The following is a 24,953-nucleotide window of genomic DNA, read 5'->3' as shown; positions in this document are numbered from 1 at the left end:
AACTAGCACCAAGAGTTTTTGAATCACTAGCTACAGAATCACTCTGGGACAGAGCTCCGGAGCTAGAACCCCAGCTGCTCACCTTACTCATTAGCTGACCTGGGGCAAATCACTTAGCTTCTTAATAACAGCTTTGGCTCCCGTGATGTTGTACTGAGTGCTAAATTAGTACATACGCAGAGCTTTGACTGAGAGGCTAGCCCAGCCTATCATCAGTGTTTCATTGGTGTGTGGCCTTCATTATTTGTGAGAAGGGGCTCCTTCAACTCTGCCACCAGAACGCACTTTTGACGACTCTGTTAGATATCCTGCTCACTTGAGTTTTTGCACGCGCCTCACTTGAGTTTTTAGCTTTGGACCCTCCCAGACCATCTACACCCGTCAGATTTTTATCTTTGTACCTTCTACCTACATGCTGTCTCAGACACCCCCAAACCTAAAACTCATTCACCTCCTCCTAGGGTTGAGCCTTTTAAATCTTCAGCCAGGTCGCCGCCCACTTCTCTTGGTTACGACCTCCGACCCTTACAGACACACCCTCTTCTTTAAGTTACTTTGAGTTACCCCCTTTCATGAGACCGGTTCCGAACCACTCCTACGCGCCCCCACTTAGTACTTCAAACTTTGCAGAGATTTCGAACCCAGCCACGCCCCCTCCGCGGGTCTAACCTCTGATCGCGACAGTCCCCTCCCCTTTCCTCATTTCTGACCCGCGACCCTTTTCCACGCGACCCTTTCCTCCAAGAGTGAACTTTGACCCCACCGGCCCCGCCCCCTTCCGAATAACCGCTCTCCCACAGCGCGTGCCCAGATCCACCCGCCCCCAACCACAAGCGTCTTGCACCGTAACCCCCTCACCTACCGGCTTGGCGCCGCGGTCGCTCGCGGCCTAGCTGCCCGGCCCAGAACTCTGCGCCCGCGTACCGACCTCAGCTGTCTCGAGCCGCCGCCGCCGCGGCTACTGCCGCCGCCATGTTGAATCTCTAACGAACATCCGGGGCCTCCCCTACTCCTCGCCGCCCACTAGTACCCATGGTAACGGAGTTGACCGGGCGATGGGAGGGGCCTATTGGGGGAGGGGCGATGCGCCGGCAGGGTTCCCCGATGCTGCTGATTGGTGTGGGTTGTCCAATCGGAGACCTTTAGGAGGAGAATGACGAGCAGAGATTGGAAAGTTTGGAAAAGGTGCGGGGGACGTTGATTCCCCGCCCACTCCGCCTCTTAAAGGGGAAATAACGGCTTTCCCGTGGCACAGATTCCCACGAGTTCCCAAAGAAGTAAGAAAGTGGAATATGAGAACATAAAGGCCAGAAACAGTTCTTAAGTATTTATTATGTCTCAGCACGCGACTAGTTCCGGTATAAACTAGATGCCACAATCCTGTTGTTTTAACACCCCATTTTACAGGTAAAGAAACAGGCTAATAGAACGCTAGTTGGTTTATGATTTCTGGAAGCCAAGTAACGAGTTTTGAATGAAGTGCTGTCCGAGTCTGGAAATCTGACACTACTTGATCTTAATCTTTTAAATATGCTTTTTTTTTTTTTTTTAAACCAGTCACCTGTGTGGGAGATGTGTCAGTGAGTAAAAGGTGCTTGCCGCCAAGACTGACAAGTTCTATCTCCTGGACCCACGGTAGTACTGATTCCCCACAAGTTGATCTCTAGCCTCCACAAGATAGCCATAGACGTAAAATAAAGAAATAAATGTAATTAAATGTTTTCAAATTAATCAAAAATGGAAAACACAGAGGAAAGGAAACCCATAAACTAATACACCCTTGCACCTATGGCTTTACTAAGTCTTACTGAAAAATTTAAAAATGCCTTCTCATCTTGAGGTTTTTAAGGGTTTTGTTTATTTGGGTATTAGACACTGAACTTAAGGCTTTATACACAACAGGCAAGCAGTACTAGGTAAGTCCCCAGCCCTAGGGAATTCTAGGCAAATGCTTTCCCCAGCTGAGCCCCTTGGGAGACTGAAATATCAGGTTTGTCCCAAACAGGCTTTCTCTGGTTCTTTTCGTTGGCTTTTTCTTCTGTCTGGAAGATTCTCTTCTTTAAGCCTCCTCCTGACTCTCAGTGTTCCTTTGGATTTTTCTCAAACATCATGTTCTCTAAGAGACAAAGCATCCTACCTTGTGCCACTAAACCCTTTGCCAACTTCTGCTTATTTCCCTTTGCTGACTGTGGGTTTTGTTTGGCTGGCTGGTTTTGGTTTCCTGAGACAGGGTCTCACTATGTAGCCCAGGCTGACCTCGAACTCTCTGTTTTTGCTGGTGGCCAGGGCCTTGATATTATTGGTATGTAAGTGCTCAGTACATATTTATAAGAGGGATAGCTGAATAAAGCGTAATTCCACCCTCTAAAGATTCACTTACACAAGGCCCTGGGTTCGATCCCCAGCTCCGAAAAAAAGAACCAAAAAAAAAAAGATTCACTTAGATGCTCTTTGCCTCTGCTCGCACCCGCACACTGCCAGGCACATAGCAAGCGTTTTGTTAACGTGCAAACCGTGGATGAAGGGCTGCTGTTCAGGTCTCTGCCCACCTTTTCTCCCGCTCCCCACACCCCCATCTCTCTCTTCATCTTATTTCTGGTTGAACTCAGGGCCTCCGATGCACTGAGTCTTTTACCATTGGGATTACATTACCATGCCTGGTAGAATGGTCCGAATAGTATATCTTTAAAAAAAAAAAAAAAAAAAAAAAAGATTTATGGGGCTGGAGAGATGGCTCAGTGGTTAAGAGCACTGACTGCTCTTCCAGAGGTCCTGAGTTCAAATCCCGGCAACCACATGGTGGCCCACAACCATCTGTAATAGGATCTGATGCCCTCTTCTGGTGTGTCTGATGACAGCTACAGTGTACTCATATATAATAAATAAATAAATAATAAAAAAAAAAGATTTATGGGGGAACTGGGAGGAGTGGAGGGAGGGGAAACTGCAGTTGGAATGTAATGTATGAAAGAAGAATAAATAATTAAAAAAAATTCCCCCAACCACAGAAAAATAAATGTTTAAAAAAATATTCCCCCATCTCTATATGTGAGTGCCCTCACACATGTGCGTGTGTGTGTGTGTGTGTGTGTGTGTGTGCGTGTGTGTGTGTGTTCTCAGAGGCCAGAAAAGGGCCTCTGACAGAGCAGCCAGTGCTCCTAAGCCCTGAGCCATTTCTCCAACCCCAGAAAATACTTTTAAAATTAAGACTATATACATCATCATGACTCTTGATATCAATAAATATTCTTCAAGAAGATTAATTTGGGGGCTGCCTCGGAAGCCATCCTACTAATTTACTCTAATTTGCTTAGCCACATTTTTCTCATTGAGTTTCTGTGCCGTTATACATATTTTGCTTTTAGAAACCATCATCCAAAAAAAAAAAAAAATCCAAGCAGCTAAATAATTACTTCCTTTGAATACATTGCCACAGACCGATGGGCCAAAGGAAATGTATGTTTGCTGGGGTTGGCGTTTTGTTTTTGTTTGTTGTTTGTTGTTTGTTTTGTTTTGTTTTGTTTTTGACAAAGTCTCACACAGCCCAGCCTCATGCTGCCTGGAACTCACTATGTAGCCAAGGATGACCTCGAACTGCTGATCTTCCTGTTCCCACATCCCCAGTGTTTTAAGCCCATTGCCACCCTGTAGATACAATATCTCTCTCTGTCTCTGTCTCTCTCTCTTGTCTCTCTCTCTGTCTTTCTTTCTCTCCCTCCCTCCCTCACCCCTCCCCCTTCTTCCTAGTATTTTTCAAGGCAGGGTTTCTCTGTGTAACTCTGGCTGTTCTGAAACTTGCTCTGTAGACCAGACTGGCCTCAAACTCAGAGATCCACCTGCCTCTGACTACCGAGTGCTGGGATTAAAGGCGTGCCATGCCCCGCCATGCCCTGCTGTTCCGAACATTTTATGCACTGGGAGTTTCATGCTAAAGTGCAATCACTGGTTTCTAGTTCACTCTGGAGCCCGAAGTTGGGAGAATTCTAGTAGCTCGTTCACTCACCAGCTGCCCTCTGCTGCCTCCCTATGGTCAGGGACACAATTGCAAGATCGTACAACAGATTCACACTTTTGCCCTCATTCAAGGTATTCTCACCAGTGTTTAAATACTCCTGTTGTTTCTCCTCCTTCTTTATATTTGTTTGTTTTGCCTGTGTATGACTGTGGACCTGAGGGAGGAGGACGACGAGAATGTCCTCTCTTTCCGCTGTGTGATTCCCGGATTGAATTCAGGCCATTGAGCTTAGTAGCAAGCGCCTTTACCCGCTGAGCTATCTCCCCAGTCCCCTTAATAGATTTTAAACCGAGGTCTGACTTCAAAGCCTATGCTCACACTGGCTCAATAAATATATACACTGAGCTCTTGCTGTGAGCCAATCACATTGAATAATGATAATTCCAATATTGACAGAGTGTGCTATGCGGCAGGCCATGTAACATACACTCCTCCTTAAATTTTGCAGTAGGGTTCTCCCAGGAAGATGTAAAATTAACATCTGTCTCCACGCAGGGATGGTTCGTGCCAGCAACCAATGGGATGACTCACGCACGTTTATTAGAGGTTATTTATGGGGCGGTGGAGAGCTACAAATGATTGCACCCCTCCCAGGAACACCCCCATCCTGTTCAGTTACTCCCCAAATGGTACAAACCAGGGCTTAGACCGCCACCTAGTGTTAGAATGGCAAACTTCAGGACCTGGGTAACAACCAGACTCTAGGAAAATTTTGTGTTTATTTCTTAGTCCTTAAGGAAGGGTGCTGTTGGTGTCAGCAAAAGTTGTTTGACCCTGGAAAGACTGGCTTGTCTTGTTGCAGTCTGTCATGGAGAACTGCTACATGGTGGCTTGCAAGACAAAGTTATTGAGCTAAGATTTGGAGGGCTGTTATCACTGAAGTCCTCAAAAAAAAAAAAAATCCATATGCACTATTGACATCCCCATTCAAAAGGTGTGCAAATTAAGGCACAGAAAAGGTAAGTAATCCCAAAATCACACAGGCAGTTTGACTTTAAATGTATGGACTTCTAATCACTTCTAGTTCCCACCCCCCAACCCAGGGAAAAATAACATGAATAAAACTTAAAAACATAAAATAAAATGATGAGGACTAGAAAGTTCTATGCTGTCAAATAATTCCACGTGGCCATAAAAAGAACATGTAGAGATGAACATTCAGCTTATCTGGAGGGCATTTGCCTGGAGTCTCCCAGAGAGGGGCCTGGGGATGAGGCCCAGTGGTAGAGCCCCTGCCTAAAATCCCCCAGTGAGGAGCTGAGGGCGTGGCTCAGTGGTAGAGCCCCTGACTAGAATCTGCCAATGAGGAGCTGGGGGCGTGGCCCAGGGGTAGCGCCCCTGCCTAGAATCCCCCAGTGAGGGAGGGGCTGGTAACTCACGGCTGACCTGTGGAGCAAATGGACTGGGCTGGAGCTATTTTCAAAAGGTCAGTACTGCATAGCTCCATTCACAGTATAATAGGAAAGGCAAATCTAATCTATAGTGACAAAATTAGATTAGTTAATGCTAGAGGCTGATGTGGGGTGGGGGTTGTTGCAGGGAAATCTGGGCAATAGAAATATTCTCTCGAAAGCAAGGGCATGGGGCCACCTGCGTGTAATCCCAACATCCAAGAAGTGGAGGCACAGGGATCAGAAGTTCAAGTCCATCCTCAGCTATATTGTGAATTTGTGGCCAGCCTGGGATACATGAGAAACAAAACCATGAATCTCACTGTAGCCTCAGCCTAGAACACAATGATCCCTTGCCTCTGTCTCATGAGTGCTGGGATTGCAGTCATGAGTCGCCACACCCTGCTTCATCTCTCTGTTTATAGTCACTAATCGATAGTATGGGAGTCATCCCTCCACCCAGTGTATCCATCCACACCAGTTGCTCCAGTTGGTCACTTGGGTGCCATGTTGGCTCTCGGTTCAACTGTTGGCCTGTGAAGTGCAGGTGGGCCCATGCCCCTTGCCTCATTACATCACAGCCTTGCAGGGAAGGAGGTCCGAGAGAGGAAGGGGACTGCGGAGCCTATACTGCTAGACACGGTTAGATAACAGATGGTGCTTTGTCCACTGCAGCTTATTGCTTCTGATGCTGTTTCCGGGTAAGAGCTTGGCCTGCTTGGAGCTGGAGAGATGGCTTGGCGGCTGTGAGCGAGTGTACACTGTTCTTGTAGAGGACTCTAATTGGGTTCCCAGCACCTATGTCTACCAGCTCGCAACCACCTGTAACTCCTGCTCCGGGGAATCGGATGCCGTTCTGACCTCCTCTGGCACCTGCTCACACAGTTGCCATTCACTCACCCAAACAAACCTAAAAATAAAGCAAACATGAAGGAGCAAGGGGAAGGACGGAGGGAGAGGGGCGGGGCTGGAGAGCTTGCTCAGTGGTTAACAGCACTTACACACATAGACACATTCACAGCCATATCTTCTTTCTTTACAAATCCTTCTTAATATTACTATGGAGATGTAACTAGACATAATTAGCTGCTCTGCTTTAAAAGTGAACAGTCTATTAAGTGCACGCATGCGTGTATGTGCAGGAGTCCCTGGAGGCCAGAAGAGGGCAGTGGACGCCTTAAAGTTTCAGTTACAGGAGGTTGTGAGCCACCGTGTAAGTTCTGGGAACAGGACTCAGGTCCTCTGTTCCATCTCTCTGACCCTGATAATGAACATTCTTGACAAAGAAGTCAGGCAAACAATCCTCACCATGGCCTCAAGGAAAAAAAAAACGGGAATAAATTTATGGAAATTTTTTACAAAGAAATCTTTGAAGACACGAAAGGAGGCAAACAAAGGGATGGGGAGCTGGAGGATCTTCCGTGTTCACGGGTTGGCAGCATTGACGTTGGGGAAATGGATATATTGCAGAAAGTGATCTACAGAATCAATGCAATCCCCATAAACATCCTCATGACGTTCTTCATGGAGATAAAGAAAAAAATAACAACAACCTAGCACTGGAGAGTTAGCTCAGTGTTTAAGAGCACTGGCTGTTCCTCCAGAGGACCCAGGTTCAATTCCCAACACCCACTTGGCACTTCTCAACCATCTATAACTCTAGTTCCAGGAGATCTGCTTGTGTGTGGTGCACAGACATACATGCAGGCCAAGCACTCATGCACCGAAGATAAAAACATGTCCTTTAAAAGAGGCTCCCAAACCACCAAACAATGAAACCACAAACAAATGTACTATCATATGAGATTTTAATCATAAAAGAAAGCCAGGCGCGAGGTTCCTGTGGGAACTCTTTTATCTTTCCAGTTTTCTGTGAGAACCATTCCCCAAGTTAAAGCTTATTTTTAAAAATGAAAAGAAGGCACAACGGCCATGTTCACCTCAGCGAGCAGGAAAAACAGGTCACAAACTCTCCTGAGGCTCGCGATAACATTTCCGTGCTCAGCGATTGCTTCCAAAACCTCAGGGTCTCCACTCAGGGCACATGGACCAGATATGGCAGCGTGGCCTCCCGGGTGTGGGTCTCCCTCTCACCAGGCTGTGGCTCCAGTGGCTGACCTTTCTGTGAGTCACTTGGAGCAGAGGCCTCGCTGTTCTGTGTGAGGCTCTGAAGTGATGGGCTGGGCTAAACACGGAAGCGACCTTCTGGTTTCCTTCTTCGGGTACACAGCAGTACACACTGGACACCTAACTATGGACCAGGGACCTGGGCTGGGGAGGCAACAGAATCCAAGAAATCCTTGTGGTTCCTGGAGTTCCGATTTTAAAGCTGACATAGAACAGATAGAAAAGTGTTTACATGGTGAGTATGCGCGTGTCCTGAGACGGGCATGGCCCGTGGTGTGGTGCATGGCCTGTCACACCAGCCCTTGATCTGGGGTTCCCTTGGGACACACGGTGAGACCTTGTATGGGTGAACTGAAATAATATAAAATAAAAATAAATAAAAAGGCAGCTAGCGGGCTGGGGAGATGGCTCAACAATTGAGAGCGCTGATTGCTCTTGCACAGGACCCAGGTTCAGTTCCCAGCAGCCACAGGGTGGCTCGAAACGATCTGTAACTCCAGCCTCAGGGGAATCTGATGCCCTTTTTCAGCCTCCATGGGCACCAGGCATGTTCATGGTACACAGATATGCATGTAAGAAAAACACTCATACACATAAAATAAAAATAAATAAAAACATAACAACAAAAAAGGGCAGCCAGGAACAAAGGCACGTGCCTGTCATTCCATCCCAGGAGAGGCTGGGGTAGGACGATCACTAGATCAAGGCCAGCCCATGGGGAAGGTAGGAAATATGTCACTGTCATGACAGATAAAACAGAAATTGGAGTGTTTGTTAATGATTGGATATAGGAGAAGACATGGGATTTGGAGTTGAAAGGAAGGAAGGGAAGCAAGATGGGAGAAAAGGAGGAGGGGAAGGGAGGAGGAAGAGGAGAGGAGAGAATGCAGGTTGGTGATGAGCTTTTAATTCCATTCAAGGCTGCCTCCCAAGGCTCCTCCTCTCCATACAGACGAAGAAACAAGTTCACAGAGGACCATGACTCGAAGTTGTCACACTGGAGGTGGCAAAGCTGGGCTCAGCTCCCTTGTGCTGCCTCCCTGCCTGTCTTTGCCCTCTGTAGACTCTCCCTGTCAGGCAGGTCTGCAGCTTACACAGTGGCATCCTGTGCTACCTCGGCAGTTCTGTGGCTCCACGGCCTTGACGTGGCTCTCCCCAGCATGCCTTCGCCGGTCAGCATTCTCTCCTCGTGCATCATTTGGGTTGGGTGACCTGATTTCTCTTTCTGATTCATCGCTGTCCCTGACATGGCCAAGTCAGAGCTTGGCATGTGAGAACCTTCCTAGGGCCTCTTGTTGTGCTGGGCCACTTTGTCCCTGTCCTCCTTAGCACTGACAGTCCGACAGGAGACCGAGAGACACCCATCCCGGAGTAGCAATGAGCTAGAATGTGCACAGCCGGGAAAAGGGGACACGGAGGACCCCAGGAGGATTAGAGGGAATGATAGGCTTACGTGGAAACAAAGTGCCACCGTCACCGAGTCCTGACCCTAGGAAGGACACAGACAATGGCTGGTGAATAAGGCAGACAGTGAAGGTTTTGGGGATCCCAGAGACCTGGACTCCAACAGGACTCATCAGGGCAGGCTTTGAGAAGGGAGAAATAGGAAGGAAACATAGGTCGGTTATGTGCATTGGCTTTGCACAGGTAAAGCACTTGATGTGTTCCAGAAACTTCCACGAAGTCCATGAGCCTTGGGTTTATTGACAGGCAAGTGAGGCTTAGACCTGAGGAGGCTGAAAAACGCTCTTCTCAGCACAATGGAGGGCAGCGATGAGGTAACCCACAGGGCCAGGAATCTGCAGGGGTCAGCCTTCAGCATCCCATGGCTCCATCCGAAGTCCTCACAAGTCCTTCACGGTGGCCCAGAAGGCTCTGCGTAACCACCACTGCTCCATCCTCTTCTCTTTCTCCCTCATTGTTTTTCTGTGACAGCCACAACAGCCTCCTCAGCCAATGGGGAAAGTGCAGCTCTGCCTCAGGGCCTTTGCTCGGCCAAGCTCTGGGACTGCCCGTCCTGTGTCACCTGTGTCCTTGCTCCTCAACTTTAGTCCAAAGGTCAGCTGTCTCCCTTCAAACTGTCACTGTTCCCCTTCCTTTCTTCCCCCTGATCTCTTATCCCTTGTAAGGGAGTTGCTGTTCAAGTCCTGATTCCATGTCCATACTACGGGGGAGAGAGATCTGTCTTGTTCCAGCCTCGGCACATAATAGATGCTCAATAAATCATGGTAGGACATGTAAAAAGGGAGAGGAAAAAGAGAGGTGCCGTGTGGAAGAATGTAGCGTGTCTGTGTGCCCCTGAGGCTTACCAGCTTTGCCTTGGGGGATAAGGAGTAAAAGTGTTACTCTATCCTCTCCTCCTGGAAAAGATAGTGCTGGCTGGGAAACTGAGGCACCAAGGGACATCGTGGGCTATCAGCACAGAAGCCAGGCAAGGGACTAGATGCAAGGCAGAAAGAACTAGGAGTAACCTGCTGGCAAGTCCGGTCGTGAGGGCTGTGCCCACCTTGCTGATCCCGGCACAGGACACCCTTCAGGAGAGGGCAAAGGGACAGAGGGCTCAAGTGGAAGTTTGTGTCCAGGGAGCAACGGCTCTAAGCTTCTTTATTCTGAGGCCCTTGAGTCCCTGGTCCTGTCAGTGATGCCGGAGGGTAGGACTATGCTGGCAGTCAGCCCTGCTGGTGCCCACATACCTGTCCTCCCTCTCCAACCAGCCTGGGCTCCCACCTCTCCAGGAGGCAAGAGCTGTCTGGCCTCTCTCAAGGCTGTACCCTCAGGTTTCTGGATGGTGGGGGAGTGGGATCCTGCCCTGACTCCCTCCCCAGGCCAAGGTACTGCCTGGTCACAGCAGCAAAATGTCTTCACGAGGGGCACACCGGTCTTAGTGGTACATCATCCGGCCAAGCAAAGGTCTAACCACCCAGACGTCATCCACAATCTTCCCATCCTGTGAAGGTCAGAAATGGGAGGCAGTGAGAAAGGAAAACCTGGTTGGTGGGGCCAGCTGGCCTGATTCAAACCCCATTGCTGCCTCTAAGGGAAGATAACCTTGCATGAGTCCCAGTATCTAATTCTGGGTCTCAGTTTTCCTCATTTGAAAAGTCCAGATGTGTGGTGGACCACGCCTTTAATTCCAGCACACAGGAGGCAGGGGCAGGTGTATTTCTGTGAGTTTGAAGCCAGTCTGTTCTACAGAGCAAGTTCCAGGATAGCCAGGGCTACACAGAGAAAGCCTACCTCAGAAGCACCCCTCAAAGCTCCCCCCCCAAAAAAAAAAGAGAAAGGAAAAGCCAAGACAAAGCAAGGAGTCATGGTATATGTAATACATTATACATTTACAATGCTAGCACTTAGGGGTCAGCCTGGGCTGTATAAGAATAGGAATCTTGGGCTGGAGAGGTGGCTCAGTGGTTAAGAGCACTGACTGCTCTTCCAGAGGTCCTGAGTTCAATTCCCAGCAACCACATGGTGGCTCACAACCATCTGTAATGGGATCCAATGCCCTCTTCTGGTGTGTCTGAAGACAGCGACAGTGTACTAATATATAATAAATAAATAAATCTTAAAAAAAAAAAAAAATGAATCTTAACTCCTTGCCTGAGACAGTAGTAACTGCTATTTCTAAGGGATGGGCTTTTTGTTTGTTTGTTTGGCTGGTTGGTTTAGGTTTTAGTTTTGAGACAGAATCCATGTATCACGGCTGCCCTTGAACTCAGTATAGAACCAACCCAGATGACTTTGAGTATCTCCCTCGACTCTCTTAGGCTCTGGGCTTCTGGGTGTGGCCGCCATTTATGTGGTGCTGAGGATCAGACCCAGAACAACATGTTTGATACCCAATGGCTCTACCAATGGAGCCGCAAACCACCTCATGTGGGATATGTGGTGAAGACCCTGCATTCCAGTGTATGCGGGATCTGACTTACGCACATGTCCTTTTGCACAGCTGCCTTCTTATGCAGATTAGAGGGAGCATTAAGGTAGCTGTGGGGCCACGGTGACCGCAGAGACAAGGAAGTCTGTGCTCTGCTCGTTAACGGTGGTTGCCTGTACTGAGAATGTGGTCTGCGGGTCAGATTACAGCTCTGCTGCCTGGAACCTGTGTGACCCTGGGAAAATCATTTCCCTCTCTGAGCCTAGGTTCCTTTATCTATGACACAGAAAGAAACCTGTCCCTGTGGGGAATCACACTGAGGGTAAACTGCTTTCACAGTACCAGGCAACCCAATCTTGTGCCTGGAGTACAGAGGTGTTCACTAGACTCTAACTTTTATCTTATCTTGTAGTTTTGTTCTTTTTGAGACAATGTCTAGCTGTGAAGCCCAGGCTGGTCTCATATTCTGATCCTCCTGCCTTGCAAGTACACTACCACACCTAGCTTGCTACGATGATGATGATGGTGATGATGATGATGATGAAGAATAAGATAATAATAATAATAATAATAATAATAATAATAATAATAATGGGTTGGGGATTTAGCTCAGTGGTAGAGCGCTTGCCTAGGAAGCGCAAGGCCCTGGGTTCGGTCCCCAGCTCCGAAAAAAAGAACAAAAAAATAATAATAATAATAATAAGTAGTAGTAGTAGTAGTACAGCGAGGAGCTGGGGAAAGGGTCCAGTGCATAAAGATCTTGCTGGCCAAGCAGGAGGACCTGAGTTCAGATCCCCAGCACCAAATAAAAGTCAGGCATGGGACTAGAAAGATGGCTCAAGAGTTAGGAGCATTTGCTTAATAATCATGAAGTTTGGATTTGGGGGTCTCAGCACAGAAGTGAAAAGCCTGTTTTCCTGTGTGTGTCTGTAATTTGGTTTCCAAGGGAAGTGGAGACAGGAGTATGCTGGTGGGGGAGGGTGGAGGTTTGCTGACTGCTAGCTTAGCCTCATATTCAGTGAGAGAAATAGGGGAAATTAACCAGCCACCCTCTTCTGTTCTCTGTGTGCATAGATGGGCACACACACACACACACACACACACACACACGCATGCATGCACGCACATGCACACGCACGCACACACACACATATAAACTGTACTGTTATTCTTCATGTCCACGATATATGCATCTGCCTTACTCCCATGAGGCACCTGATTTTTCTCCTGTTTCACAGTGACAAGTATGATTCTTACTTCCCACAGTGAGATTCTGTTCTCTGCCCTTTATGGCAGAGAATCCCTCATGGGGGATTCTAGGCAGGGGCTCTACCACTGAGCCACACCCCAGCCCCTCACTGGGGGATTCTAGGCAGGGGCTCTACCACTGAGCCACGCCCCAGCCACTCACTGGGGGATTCTACGGAAGTACCCTACCACTGAGTTACTACCCCAGTTCCTCCACCTCAGTTTCTCGAGTGATGGGGTTTTAGCTATGCACCACCACACCCAGTTTATTGATGTGTTTTGTTGTTTTGTTTTGTTGTTTCCAAGACAGGGTTTCTCTGTGTAGTCCCCGCTCTCATGGAACTTGCTTTGTAGATCAGGTTGACCTTTAACTCACAGATCTGCCTGCCTCTGCCTCCCTAGTGCTGGCATTAGAGGTCATGCTCCCGTGATCAGCATGGTTTACTTCTGAGTCTAAGATTTTAACCACTCGGTTCCCACATACACTGAACTAAGCTGTGCAGTTTGTAACCCAGGATGCCCCCCCACAGACCTGGTCATCAGACACTTGCTGGATGTGCAGGTGGGTGCCATTAAGGATGTGCATCCTTGTGTAGCCGTACTCCTTCACACGCACGGCGCTCCACGGTCTGGCTTTCCTGACAAAGGGAGTCAACAGCTCTTCACAACCCTGTGGAAGACAGAGAGTCAGACAAGTGTGGACACAGACAGAAAAACAACAACAACAAACAAACAAGCAAAACCACGCGTCAGGCCAGGCCCCTGGCTCAGTTACAACTTGGCTACAGGTAGATTGCTGTCTGTAAGCAGGCGAGGGCGGGGGAAAGACAAGGCTAGAGCTGTGACAGTAAAACAGGAGGGTGGGTGCTGAGTGTTTGAGAGGTAGGAGAGATAGCAGAGAGGAATAGGAAGGAAAATGGAGGAAGAGAAGGACGACCTAGATCCGTGTGGCTTTAAATAGCCACAGGTAGCTATGAATACCATATAAGGGATGGATTATTATAGGACAATTTGTCTAATCTAAGTGGGCAGCTCATATCAATATCACTTGGCTCAGAGTTCTTTGGGCATTTTGTGGGTTGAGAACTTATTGATATAAATCTGATTGATAAACTACAAGCCTCTAGAGTTTTGATTTTTACCAGGTTACTGGGACTATAACCACAGGGGGCAGATGGCTGGGAATATGAGTCCGCAGGAAGAGAGCGGTGAAATGGGCGGTCTCTGCATGCGGCTAGCCATGAAGGCAGCGAGACCGCTGGGGCCAGGGAGTAGCCAGGGCTAGTGTGGAATGGTGACTCCTTAAGGCAACAGCTATAAACCTTCAATCTCGGCAGATGGTAGGTTGCTACAGGAGGATCACCAAGTGTAAGGCCAGCCTGATCTACATATTCAGGTCCTGACCAGCCTGGGTTATAGAGTGAGACCCTGTCTTGAAGAAAAACTGGAAACTGATAAGATGGTCCAGCAGATAAAGATACTTCCAAGCTTAATAACAAGAGTTTGGGCCTCAGAATCTCCATGGTGAAAGCAGAAAACCAGTCTAGCATGGCGTCCTCTTAAGTTCCACACGTGAACCCCAGCACATGGGTACCCCACACAAAAAATAAACAAATGAGAAAACAGAGACAAAAAAAAAAAAACCCCAAAAAACCAAAACTGGGGCTGGAGAGATGGCTCAGCGGTAAAGAGCACTGACTGCTCTTCCAGAGGTCCTGAGTTCAATTCCCAGCACCCACATGGTGGCTCACAACCATGTGTAATGGGATCTGATACCCTCTTCTGGTGTGTCTGAAGACAGCTACAGTGTACTCATATAAATAAATCTTTTTTAAAAAAACAAACTGGGCAGGGGTTGTAGCTCAGCTGATGAAATGCTTACCCAGCATGCACAGCACCCTAGATTCAACCCCATCACAACACAAAACCAGGCACGGTGGTGCACGCCTTGCGATCACAGCACCTCAGAGGTGGAGGCAGGAGGATCAGAAGTTCAAGGTCAGGGTTGATAAGAGCACTGGCTGCTCTTGCAGAGGATCTGGGTTCTGTTCTCAGCACACACAGCAGCTCACAGCTGTCTCTCAGAACCCCTCTGGTATTGTACGCTCATGGCGTGCATACACACACGCAGGCAAAACGCCCACACGAATAACAAAATGATAAATAAAAATTTAGTTATAAAGTTCAAGGTCAACTTGAACTATATAGTAACCAGACATCAAGTTTGACTAGATGAACTGGTCTCAGGATTAATTAGTGAATTAAATAAAAACCAGTGCCTAGGGTAGATAGGGTGACAAGGCAGGAAGTGCCAGTAGAGAAAATGGGGCACTTTAGAAAAAACTTTCCGATTTTTCTGCCTGCATTAGGAAGAGTAATTTGCTCATATGAGTGGAACTGTCTACTTCCCGGTGAACTCAAGGCCAGCCTTGGCTACATAGCAATACTTTGCCTCAGTGTTGCTCAGTGGGCCTCAGGAAAGCCCAAAGCAAAAATAATAGCAACTGATCAAAAAAAAAAAGAGAGAAAGAAAGTTTCCTAAGTGACGCTGTTGCGGGCCGATGTTAAAACCCAGTGGACTGTGAAGGGTGATTTAAGTCATTTTTATTAAGTGAGTGATTCAATAATGTTTCTGTCTAGACAATTATTCCTTTGTGTGTGGAGAACAATCTCTAAGGTCATACAAAGGATTTAAGAAGGATGGGCTGGTGAGGTGGCTTTGTGGATAAAGATGCCACCAATAGTAGTGTGTGTGTGTGTGTGTGTGTGTGTGTGTGTGTGTGTGTGTGTGTGTGTGTGTATGATTCTCTTTCCACATTTGAGTCCTGGAAATTGAACTCAGGTCAGGAGGCGAGGCACGGAGTACAGTTATTCACTGAGACATCATCTTTCAGGTCCTGTTTAGTTCCTTGAGATAAGGTCTCGCACTGTAGCCCAGGCTGGCCCAGAATTACCGTGTGGCCTTGAACTCAGGGCAGTCCTCTGCCTTCCTGTCTCCTGAATGCTGGAGCCCGTACCACCACAGAGGGCTTCCAACCACTGTTAATCCCCGATTATGTTTCCTAACCTAGACTTGATGCCCCATCTGATGGACACACCGACAGCAACACCCAGTCTCCCAGCTCGGCATACAATGGCGGCTGCTCCCATCATGCTTTGCACACCTGGACTAGTCCCTTCCCACCTGCTCACCGCAGATCCTGTGATGATGTGAACTGGGCCTCGAGGGTTGGTGTAGGGCCTCTCCAGGCTGCCATTAAATACCTAGAGGACAAGATGAGGAGATGGCGGGTCACAGCCGGTCAGGCCCTGGAGAGGGTCTGACCGCATGAGCCACTTGGTCCCGAGTCCTTCCTGGGCCTCACCTGGTAGTTATAAATCGGCCATAGTCGTTCGTAGGAGTGTTCATGAGCCCAGAACTCCAGATCCACGCCTAAGGCAGAAAGAGAGATGAGTAGGTTCCTGGGTGGGTTGAGATGGGGCCGGGGACCCTCAGGATCACTCACCGTATTTATGGAAAAGGTCCTCTAGCCCAAACAACTTGCCTTGGAGGCCTTTGCGGACCTGGTGGGAGGAGCGGGGAGGTGAGGAGGAGCCTGGGCCCATCCTCCCACCGAGTCTCACTGCGCCCAGGAAAGGGGCCTCACCCTGCTTTCGTGCCGCGTGCAGTCATCCAGATCCGCGTTGGAACAGTACATAGGCCGATGACCCATCGTGATGATCCACGGCCGGGCCACCCGATTCTTATTGGCTTTCTAGAGAAAGAGTTCGGAGTGAGGGGGCGGTAACGGGGGCCGAGAGACCAAAGTGGGGCTCACACCTGGGCCTACCTGGAGGTCACGCTCCAGCCAACGGAATTGCTTTTCAACCAGGTGACGGCCATAGTGGAGAAAGAAATAGACCTCAGTGGAGAACGAGATGATATGGGCGGGACCCAGGTCCCAGCTACAGGGGTCAAAGGGTAAGAGTCAGAGATCAGAAGACTGCCTCGTGCATCCTTCGAGGGGGTCGGTCCAATCCCCCAGCACTCTCCACGTTACCTGTACCACAAGCCTTCATTGTCCCCTGGCATGCTAAAGCGAGCCTTGTAGTTAGAGAAATTGCTGGAAACGGGAAAAATATAAAGAGCAAACAGTGAGGACCTGGATGCGGCCGCCTTTTCCTAACTCTCAACTTTCAGGCCACAGCCCGGCTCCCAGCCCAGACATTATCTCTTCATTTCCTACCACAGATGAGACACTACAGCATGAGGGACTTAAGTGAGACTCTAGCAAGGACCCGATTGTTTTCAATAATCTGGCCTTTGCCCACCCCTGCAGCCCTCCATACTCACTAGCGCTGTTCATGATTCCCAGGGCACGTCATGTACGGCAGGCTGGCAGCAACAGGTTCAATGAGCCTCATGAATCTGTCTCCAACGCGAGCATTGTCCTGGTCCATGTTGTAGGCAAAGTCTCCTGAAGGGTAGTAGGGATAAAGAGAGTGAGGGCCAGCTCTGTTTTCTTTAGGATCAAGACCTAACGGGTCCTGATCCTTACCTCAGACCCTCTCATTGAAGCAGCCTGTCTCTACATCTTGTTTGCTCACAGAACACAGCTAGGTCTAGTTTGATGCTGACACTTTTGTTAGGCATTTTTTTTTTAATTGCTAGAGATTGAACCCAGAATATTCTAAATGTTAGGCAAAGACGCTTCACTTCTGAGCCACACCCCCAGCCCAGCCCCTCACTGGGGGATTCTAGGCAGGGGCTCTACCACTGAGCCACGCCCCCAACCCATCACTGAGGGATTCTAGGGAGGGCCTCTACCACTGAACCATGCCAATAGCCCTTGGGATTTTGGTTGTTGTTGTTTTTGTTTTGTTTTGGCTTTTAAAGCTCTCACTAAGCTATTCATGCTGTCATTAAATTCTGGGCAACTCTCCTGTCTCCGCCTATCCACTGCTGGGATTACAGACACTCATCTTAATTTAGTATAACATTTCTGTGTATTCTGGATGAGCCTCACCTCTAAAACCAATAATAAGAAATAGAGAACCAATGCTGGAATCTATAGGGACCTCATATCTGGGACTAGCCTCGGCTCCTACCCTCAGCCCCTAGCCCTTCAGAACCATCCCAGCCCCAGCCCGTTCTAGCACTGGACCGATGGGCATACAGTTCGCCAGCCTCCAGGCGCACCCTCGCCGGTGCCTCACCCACATGGAGCACTGCATCAAACATGCCCTGCTGGGTGTCCCTCCGCAGCCTGGGCAGGGCCTTCGGGTTATCAGCCCCCATGTCCCCAAACACAGCCAGGCGCGGACTCCAGTGGACTCCATTCTTCAAGGCCGTGAAGCGAAATCGCCGGCTCCAGCCCTGAGAGCTGCCACAACGGTACACTGAGGGAAGAAAAAAAATACCTCCGTCAGGTGAGGAGGCAGGGACCAGGACCTTCCCACAAGGCCCTACACTCAGGCTGCTGGAGAGGGAGGGAAACCTAAGGAACACCATCATCATTAATATCATTATTAGAGACCTCTCAGTAGCCCAGGCTAGTCCCTGGCTTTCTTTGTAGCCCGGGATAACCTGGAATTTCGAATCTTCCTGCCTCCTCCCAAGTGCTGGGATCACAGGCCCCTATCATGACACCAAGTCAAGGGTCTCATACCCCTTGTCTCAGACAGATGAACCGCCAGCCCAGCCTCAGCCACAGATCTCTATAGCTTCTAGAACGCTCCTCCCTCTTACCCACCCTGAGTCATCTCACCGTAGTGGGCCCCTGGCAACAGCTTCCGCAGCGTCACACGGTGGATGTAGAGCTTGCGCCGCAGAACTCCTCCATCCACGAAGGCGCTGGAGGTGCCATGGGCACGCAATGGGAGAGGACCAGACAGCTGCGTGCCGAACTGCACCTCAGACCGGGCTGGAGCCCACGTGGTCCAGGTCACAGTCATGGTGCCTGGCTCACCTGAGGAGAGAGGAGTCAGAGAGGAGCCTAAACAGGTTATCAGGCAGGAATGGGGTGACACTTAGAAGCTGCTGTTCAGTCCAGTCCCTCTGCTATTTCCAAGCTGGCTTCCCTTCGGAGTGGCTTCCCTTTTCCTGCTTGTGAAACGGAATAGGGTTATTTATCCTACAACGTTGTGCGGAAGCACGGAGGTATACAAATACAATCGGCAGGTTGTATCCTGGGTTCCAGGTCCTGGAATTCAAGCAACTATGAGTTGAAAACCCTGAGGAGAGAAACAGGTTATCGCAATGGCGCAGTCCTTATGACCCGAGTTCCATCCCCAAGACCTACATGGCTTCCAAAATTGTCCTCTCAGCTGGGCGATTTTTAATCCTGGCTTGATGCCAGTCTGGTCAGAGAACTGCAGGTCCCCCAGGGCTACATAGTGAGACCTTGTCTAAAAACAAAGGCCTTTGACATGTGTACATTAGCAAGGGTGTGCCCCCCTCCCACACGAACAAAATAATAAATGAATTTATAAAAATATTTGGAGAGATGGCTTGGTGATTAAGAGCACCGGATGCTCTTCCACCTCTGGAACCTGAGTTCAGTTCCCAGCACCAACAAGGCAGCTCACGACTGTCTGTATTTCCAGTTCCTGGGGATCTAATGCCCTCTTCTGGTCTCTGAGGGCACCTGACATGTACATAGTTTATAGACATATATGCAAGCAAAACACCCATACACATGAAACAAGATGATACAAATACAATTTCAGGAGAGGATCCGGGAATGTGTCTCCGTGTGTAGAGTGCCTGTCCAGTCTGCACAAAGCTCTTGGTCCAAACCCAGCATCATATAACGGCACTCAGGAGACTGAGGCAGGAGAATTGGAATTTCTAGGCCAGCCTTGACTACATAACAAATTCTGAGCTAACCTGGGCTTCATAGCAATACTCTGTTTAAATTTAAAAAAAAAAAAAATCAAACATGGAGGAAAAAGGGCCTCACACTTGGGTCAAACCCTTCCCTAAGGATCTACATTTTTCTCATGCTCCTGTGACTAACCCTTCACCCATGCTCCTGTGAACAACCCTAAAGAAACCCTAAAGGTCACACACACGCGCGCGCCATACACGCACACATACATGTGCACACACATATATGTACACACTTGAATGTGCACACATGTGCATGTGCGTGCACACAATGCATGTACACATACACGCACACATATACTCACATACATATATGTACTTGTGCATATACACATATACATGCACACACACACACACACACACACACACACACACACACACAAATGCCCAAAAGATATAAAGGTAGCAGAAAGACTAGTTGGAAGAGGAAGGAGACCATTGGAGGTAGGGATAGAACCCGAGAGGGTGAGTGGTGGGTGAATGTGATCCATATATTATATACATGCATGAAATGGCATGATGAGCTGTGAGATGGTGGCCCACACATGCCTTTAGTCCCAGCACTCAGGAAGCACAAGCAAGTGGATCTCGGAGTTTAAGGCCAATCTGATCTATGATCCAGTTCCAGAACACTCAGAGCTACCAAAGTAGGGAGCTGAAGAGATGGCTCAGCGGTTAAGAGCACTGACTGCTCTTCCCGTGGTCCTGAGTTCAAATCCCGGCAGCCACATGGTGGCTCACAACCATCTGTAATGAGATCTGATGCCCTCTTCTGGTGTGTCTGAAGACAGCTACGGTGTACTCATATACATAAAATAAAGAAATAAATCTTAAACACACATACACCAAAATGGAAAAATTAATAAAAAGAAAGGGAAAGAAAAAAGAAAGTGTTATTATGAAGCTTATGATGTATGAGTAATACAAACTAATAAAAATTAAGACAAAACAAACAAACAAACATGGCAATACAATAGCTACTTTCCAGTACACTGTGTTGAGCATTGAGTCATCAAGAGGTGACTTACAGTGTGCCTGAGGTTCTGCACAAACACTATTACGGCCTTGTGCCTTTGTGTGGAGGTGACTGGCGCTTCCTAGGTTTGGCATCCTGAGAATGCCCTGGCAGCCATCTTTGGTGACTAGGAGGGACGTAGGCAAAGAACTGACAACAATGTCCAACACAGTGAGGTTTATGGACTGAGTCAATGTCCCTATTTTCTTCTTCACTGTATGCTAGCCCGCAGCCAACATGGCACACTCATGATATCATCTGAGAGCTGTAGGGCAGGAGGAAACTGCAGTTCACTCCATCTGTGAGGAAGGACAGGGTCACCTACTGTACCCCAGGCTAGCTTGGAAATTGTCATGTTGTCCAGCTTAGCCTTGAGTCCCTCTGCCTCCACCTGGGTGACATCAGTCAGTCACCATACCTGGCTCTGGAACAAATTGTTCCACAGTGGGTTTTTTTATAGCATAGGCCAGGCTTTTTAATTCTCTCTCTTTCTCTCTCCTTTTCTTCCTTCTCTTCTTCTTTTCTTCTTCTTCCTCCTCTTCCCCTCCTCTTCCTTCTCCTCTTCTTCTTCTTGACAAGCTCTTGCTGAGCAGTACCCAGTGGCTTGAAAGTTGCTAGATAGACCAGGCTGGCCTTAAATTAAAAATCTGCCCATCCTTGCCCCGTCTGTGCTACATTAAAGGTGCATACCATCACACCTGGCTTCTCTCTCTCCTTCCTTCCTCCCTTCCTCCCTTCCTTCCTTCCTTCCTTTTGCAAGACAAACAGATTTTATTAAAAAGCAAAAGAACTCCCAAGAGGAAGAGGGTCTTCAGAAGGAGAATATGCAACCCAATACATAACAATGCAATAGCTACTTTGTAATTCTCAAATCAAGAACCAAGCAACACAATCAAGGCTTTAAAAATACCAAGAGGGCTGGGCTGAGGCGGCGCATGCCTTTAATGCCAGCACTCCTGAGGCAGAGGCAGGAGGATCTCTGAGTTCAAGGCCAGCCTGGTCTATGGGGGGAGGGGAGGTTTCCAGGACAGCCAGGGCTACACAGAGAAACCCTGTAAAGCTCGGCTGCTCAGAACACTTGGTGTGAAGTCTAAGCACTTGAGTAATCCTGGGAGCCCATGGTGGAAGGAGAGAACTCAACTCATGCAAATTGTCCTCTGATCTCCACACATGAGCTTGTCCCCCTGGTCATGCACGAGTAGTAAACAAAATATCGTGCAGAGCCAGGGGTAGGGAGGAGGCCTGCAATTCTACAAGTTCAAAGCCAGGCCACACAGTGAATTCCAGGTCAGCTGTCTCCAAACACCAAATAGAACAACAGTAAGTAAAAATACCAGGTGATACTGTAACGTTAAGGACACGGATTCGTCTAGTGCAGGCCAACTGACATGGCGCATATCTGTGAGCCAGGGCTTGGGAGGCAGGCTGGAGGGTGGCAGTTTTGAGAACAGCCCAAGCAAAAGAGGAAGAACCTGACAAAAAAGAGAGAGGATGGAGGTGGGAGTGGGGAGGGAGAGAGAGAGAGGAAGAAGGTAGAGGGGGAAGGGAAGAAGGGAGGAGAGAGGAGAGAGGAAGTGAATGAGGGAAGGAGAGAGGATGGGAGGGAGAGAGGGGCAAAAAAGGGAGGAAAGAAGAGAGGGAGGGAAGGAGGAGAGAGAGAGATGAGCTGTGCATGCTGGTACACACTTGTAAGCCTGGGAACCTGATATAGGAGGCTCACAAGTCTGAGATCAGCCTGGACTACCAGGTGAGTGTCAGACATAAAACAAGGTCATATGGGGATGTAGAGCTATGAAGGCCACTGCCCACACGTACTAAGGCAATACAGAAAGGACACCTCAGGAGCTAAAAAGACCACAGGAAGGTGAGTGGGTGTGGGGTGAGGATGGAGAATGGGATTTAGCACAACAGTAAGAGCTGACACATCTCCAGGTTGATCTTTTTTGTATTAATCTAACTTCCAGGATTATATTATACTCATAATCTTCCCCCACGCCCCCCTCCCCACACACACAGACACACACACACAGACACACACACAGACACACACACACACACACACACACACACACACACACACACACCACCCCAACACAAACAAATTCCGAGACCATATCTGGAACATCGTGAACAACAATAAACAATGATAGTACTGAATCCCCCACCCCACCTCCCGGAGAATTAAAGAAATAGTCACATATCTGTGATGGAACGAAGTTATTGGCTAAAGGAATGAATGAAGTAGGCAGGAGGGAGGGATGGCTCTTCCTAACGCCAAAATTTCAATTTAATGGGGTCATGGCTCAGTGGTAGAGCCCCTGCCTAGGCTCCCCCAGGGAGGGGCTGGGGGCGTGGCTCAGTGGTAGAGCCCCTGCCTAGAATCTCCCAGTGAGGGACTGGGGGCGTGGCTCAGTGGTAGAGCCCCTGCCTAGAATCCCCCAGTGAGGGACTGGGGGCGTGGCTCAGTGGTAGAGCAATGCCTAGTGGTAAGCAATGCCTAGAATCCCCCAGTGAGGGGCTGGGGTCATGGCTCAACAGCACAGCCCTGGGCTAGCATGTAGAAGGCGGAGTTGCCTCTGTAGTCACACATATATCTGGAAAGAGGGAATAAAAGAAATTTAAAGTCCGCATTAGGCAGGCACGACACTAAGAATCGCTGCAGGCAGGAGTCGCTGATGGCTGCTGAAACCACTGGGTGAAAATGTGTGGAGAAACAGGACTTGCATCTTCTTGAGCAATCTCTCCCCGAGCTATTCATTAGCTACAAGGGAGCGAATAAAGGCTCTACAGTGGACAGACCCAGCAGGCACAGGCTCAGGCAGCCAATGAATCAGGGTCACATGCGGTAGCCGCAGACGTGTGTACACCACAGACCCAGCAGGCGTGTCTACACCCCAGACCCAGCAGCAGGCACGTCTACACCACAGACCCAGCAGAGATGTCTACACCACAGACCCAGCAGACATGTCTACACCACAGACCCAGCAGACGTGTCTACACCGCAGACCCTCTGGGGCCACCTGCGGAGAAGACACACACACACAGCCACAGTCTTCTTGCCCCGATACAACCTCAGTACTCACCTTGAAACAGTAGCAAAGAGACCTAAAGTAGTGACATTTTACAAAATAACCAATACTCAGAAAACACAAAGGTCACAAAAGAAAAGGTCTTAAGTGCTGGGTGTGACGGTGCGTGGCCTTGCGGTGCCAGCACTCAGGAAACTGAGGCAGGAGGATTTCCAGCCTGGGCTATGGGTCCAGTCTAAGCAGCAGTAGGAGATGTAGACGGCACCATCCCTAAATCTAAGTGGGATCCTGGGTTGGGACTAAAATTAGTGGTGACCGTGGGGACGTTTGAGTGAGGCCTGAGGTTTAACCAGAATTGTGCCAAATGTCCATTCTCCGCCTTCAGTGTTTGCCTTGTTTTGTTAGGGTTAGGGTCTTACTCCGTAACCTTGGATGGCCTGGAACTCACAGTGTTACCATACCTGGTTTTCCTTTTGTTTTCACATGGCTTTATTTAGAGCTAATCTGATTTCATGCTCCCGAGTTCAGCAATTCTCCTGCCTCAGCAGACTGAGCAAGTGTTCCACCAACGGGGCCATAGCTTAACCATCGCTTTTCAGTTCACATTTTTCTCTTTAAGGTTTTCCTTGTGTGTGTGCGTCAGTGTTTGCATGTATATGTGCCTGTGTTCCACATGCATGCTTGACGATCCCACGGAGATCAGAAGAGGGTACTGGATCCCCTGGACCTGACGTTACAGATGGTTATGAGCCGGCATGTGGGTCTTGAGAACTGAACCCGGGTCCTCTGAAAGAGCAGCCAGTGCTCTTAGCCACTAAACCATCTCTCCAGCCCCCTCAATTTTAAATAATCCTACCAGCGTTGCTTAAGAGGCTATCTCTCTTGGCTGCATAGAGAGTTCGAGGCAGTCTGAACTGCATGAGACTCTGACTCCAAACCGACAACGGTGAAAAGATGTCAGAGGCCTGGAGCCCTGGGTCAGTGACTAAGAGAACTGGCGGCTCTTCCAGAGGACCTGGCTTCAGTTCACAGCACCCACACATTGACTCAAGAGGAGTCAGATGCCCTCTTCTGGCCTCCGCACATAGACACATGGTGTACAGACACACACAAGTAAAACAGCCATACACAGAATAGTAAAAAAAAAATTATTAAAAAATAAGGAATTCAACCAGGCATGACGGCACACACCTTTGATCCCAGCACTCGGTGAACAGAAGCAGGAGATCTCTTTGAGTTTGAGGACAGAACGGTGTACAAAGTGACTTGCAGACCAGCTATGGCTGCATAGTGAGACTGTCTCAAAACAATAAAATCAATCAATCAATCAATCAATAATCCAAAATACAGCATGCCCAAATTTTTGAAAAAGAAAAACTTACATGA

The 24,953-nt window shown here is 48.7% G+C and overlaps 2 protein-coding genes across 2 annotated transcripts in view; both read right to left on the bottom strand.

Annotated features, from left to right (window-relative positions):
• Pak4 (p21 (RAC1) activated kinase 4) overlaps positions 1 to 1,024 on the bottom strand; it is a 38,515-nt gene extending 37,491 nt beyond the window's left edge. Inside the window, exon 1 of the mRNA XM_032894051.1 lies at positions 863 to 1,024. The gene's annotated coding sequence lies outside the window, so the exon portion shown is untranslated. The remainder of the gene's footprint in view (positions 1 to 862) is intronic.
• Positions 1,025 to 10,398: 9,374 nt separating this feature from the next.
• Acp7 (acid phosphatase 7, tartrate resistant (putative)) overlaps positions 10,399 to 24,953 on the bottom strand; it is a 19,450-nt gene continuing 4,895 nt past the window's right edge. The window contains exons 2-12 of the mRNA XM_032896180.1: positions 18,403 to 18,603; positions 17,852 to 18,034; positions 16,989 to 17,112; positions 16,696 to 16,758; positions 16,486 to 16,600; positions 16,303 to 16,410; positions 16,162 to 16,219; positions 16,021 to 16,088; positions 15,848 to 15,919; positions 13,188 to 13,325; positions 10,399 to 10,480 (exon numbers count right to left, since the gene is read on the bottom strand). Coding sequence (XP_032752071.1) covers positions 10,415 to 10,480; positions 13,188 to 13,325; positions 15,848 to 15,919; positions 16,021 to 16,088; positions 16,162 to 16,219; positions 16,303 to 16,410; positions 16,486 to 16,600; positions 16,696 to 16,758; positions 16,989 to 17,112; positions 17,852 to 18,034; positions 18,403 to 18,603 — 1,196 coding nt within the window. The 3' untranslated portion in view covers positions 10,399 to 10,414. The remainder of the gene's footprint in view (positions 10,481 to 13,187; positions 13,326 to 15,847; positions 15,920 to 16,020; positions 16,089 to 16,161; positions 16,220 to 16,302; positions 16,411 to 16,485; positions 16,601 to 16,695; positions 16,759 to 16,988; positions 17,113 to 17,851; positions 18,035 to 18,402; positions 18,604 to 24,953) is intronic.

The sequence above is a fragment of the Rattus rattus genome, chromosome 2 (assembly GCF_011064425.1).
Source record: "Rattus rattus isolate New Zealand chromosome 2, Rrattus_CSIRO_v1, whole genome shotgun sequence".
NCBI classification, from domain to species: domain Eukaryota; kingdom Metazoa; phylum Chordata; class Mammalia; order Rodentia; family Muridae; genus Rattus; species Rattus rattus.
The sequence above is the reverse complement of the archived record's forward strand: the minus strand, read 5'-3'. Positions and strand labels throughout refer to the sequence as shown.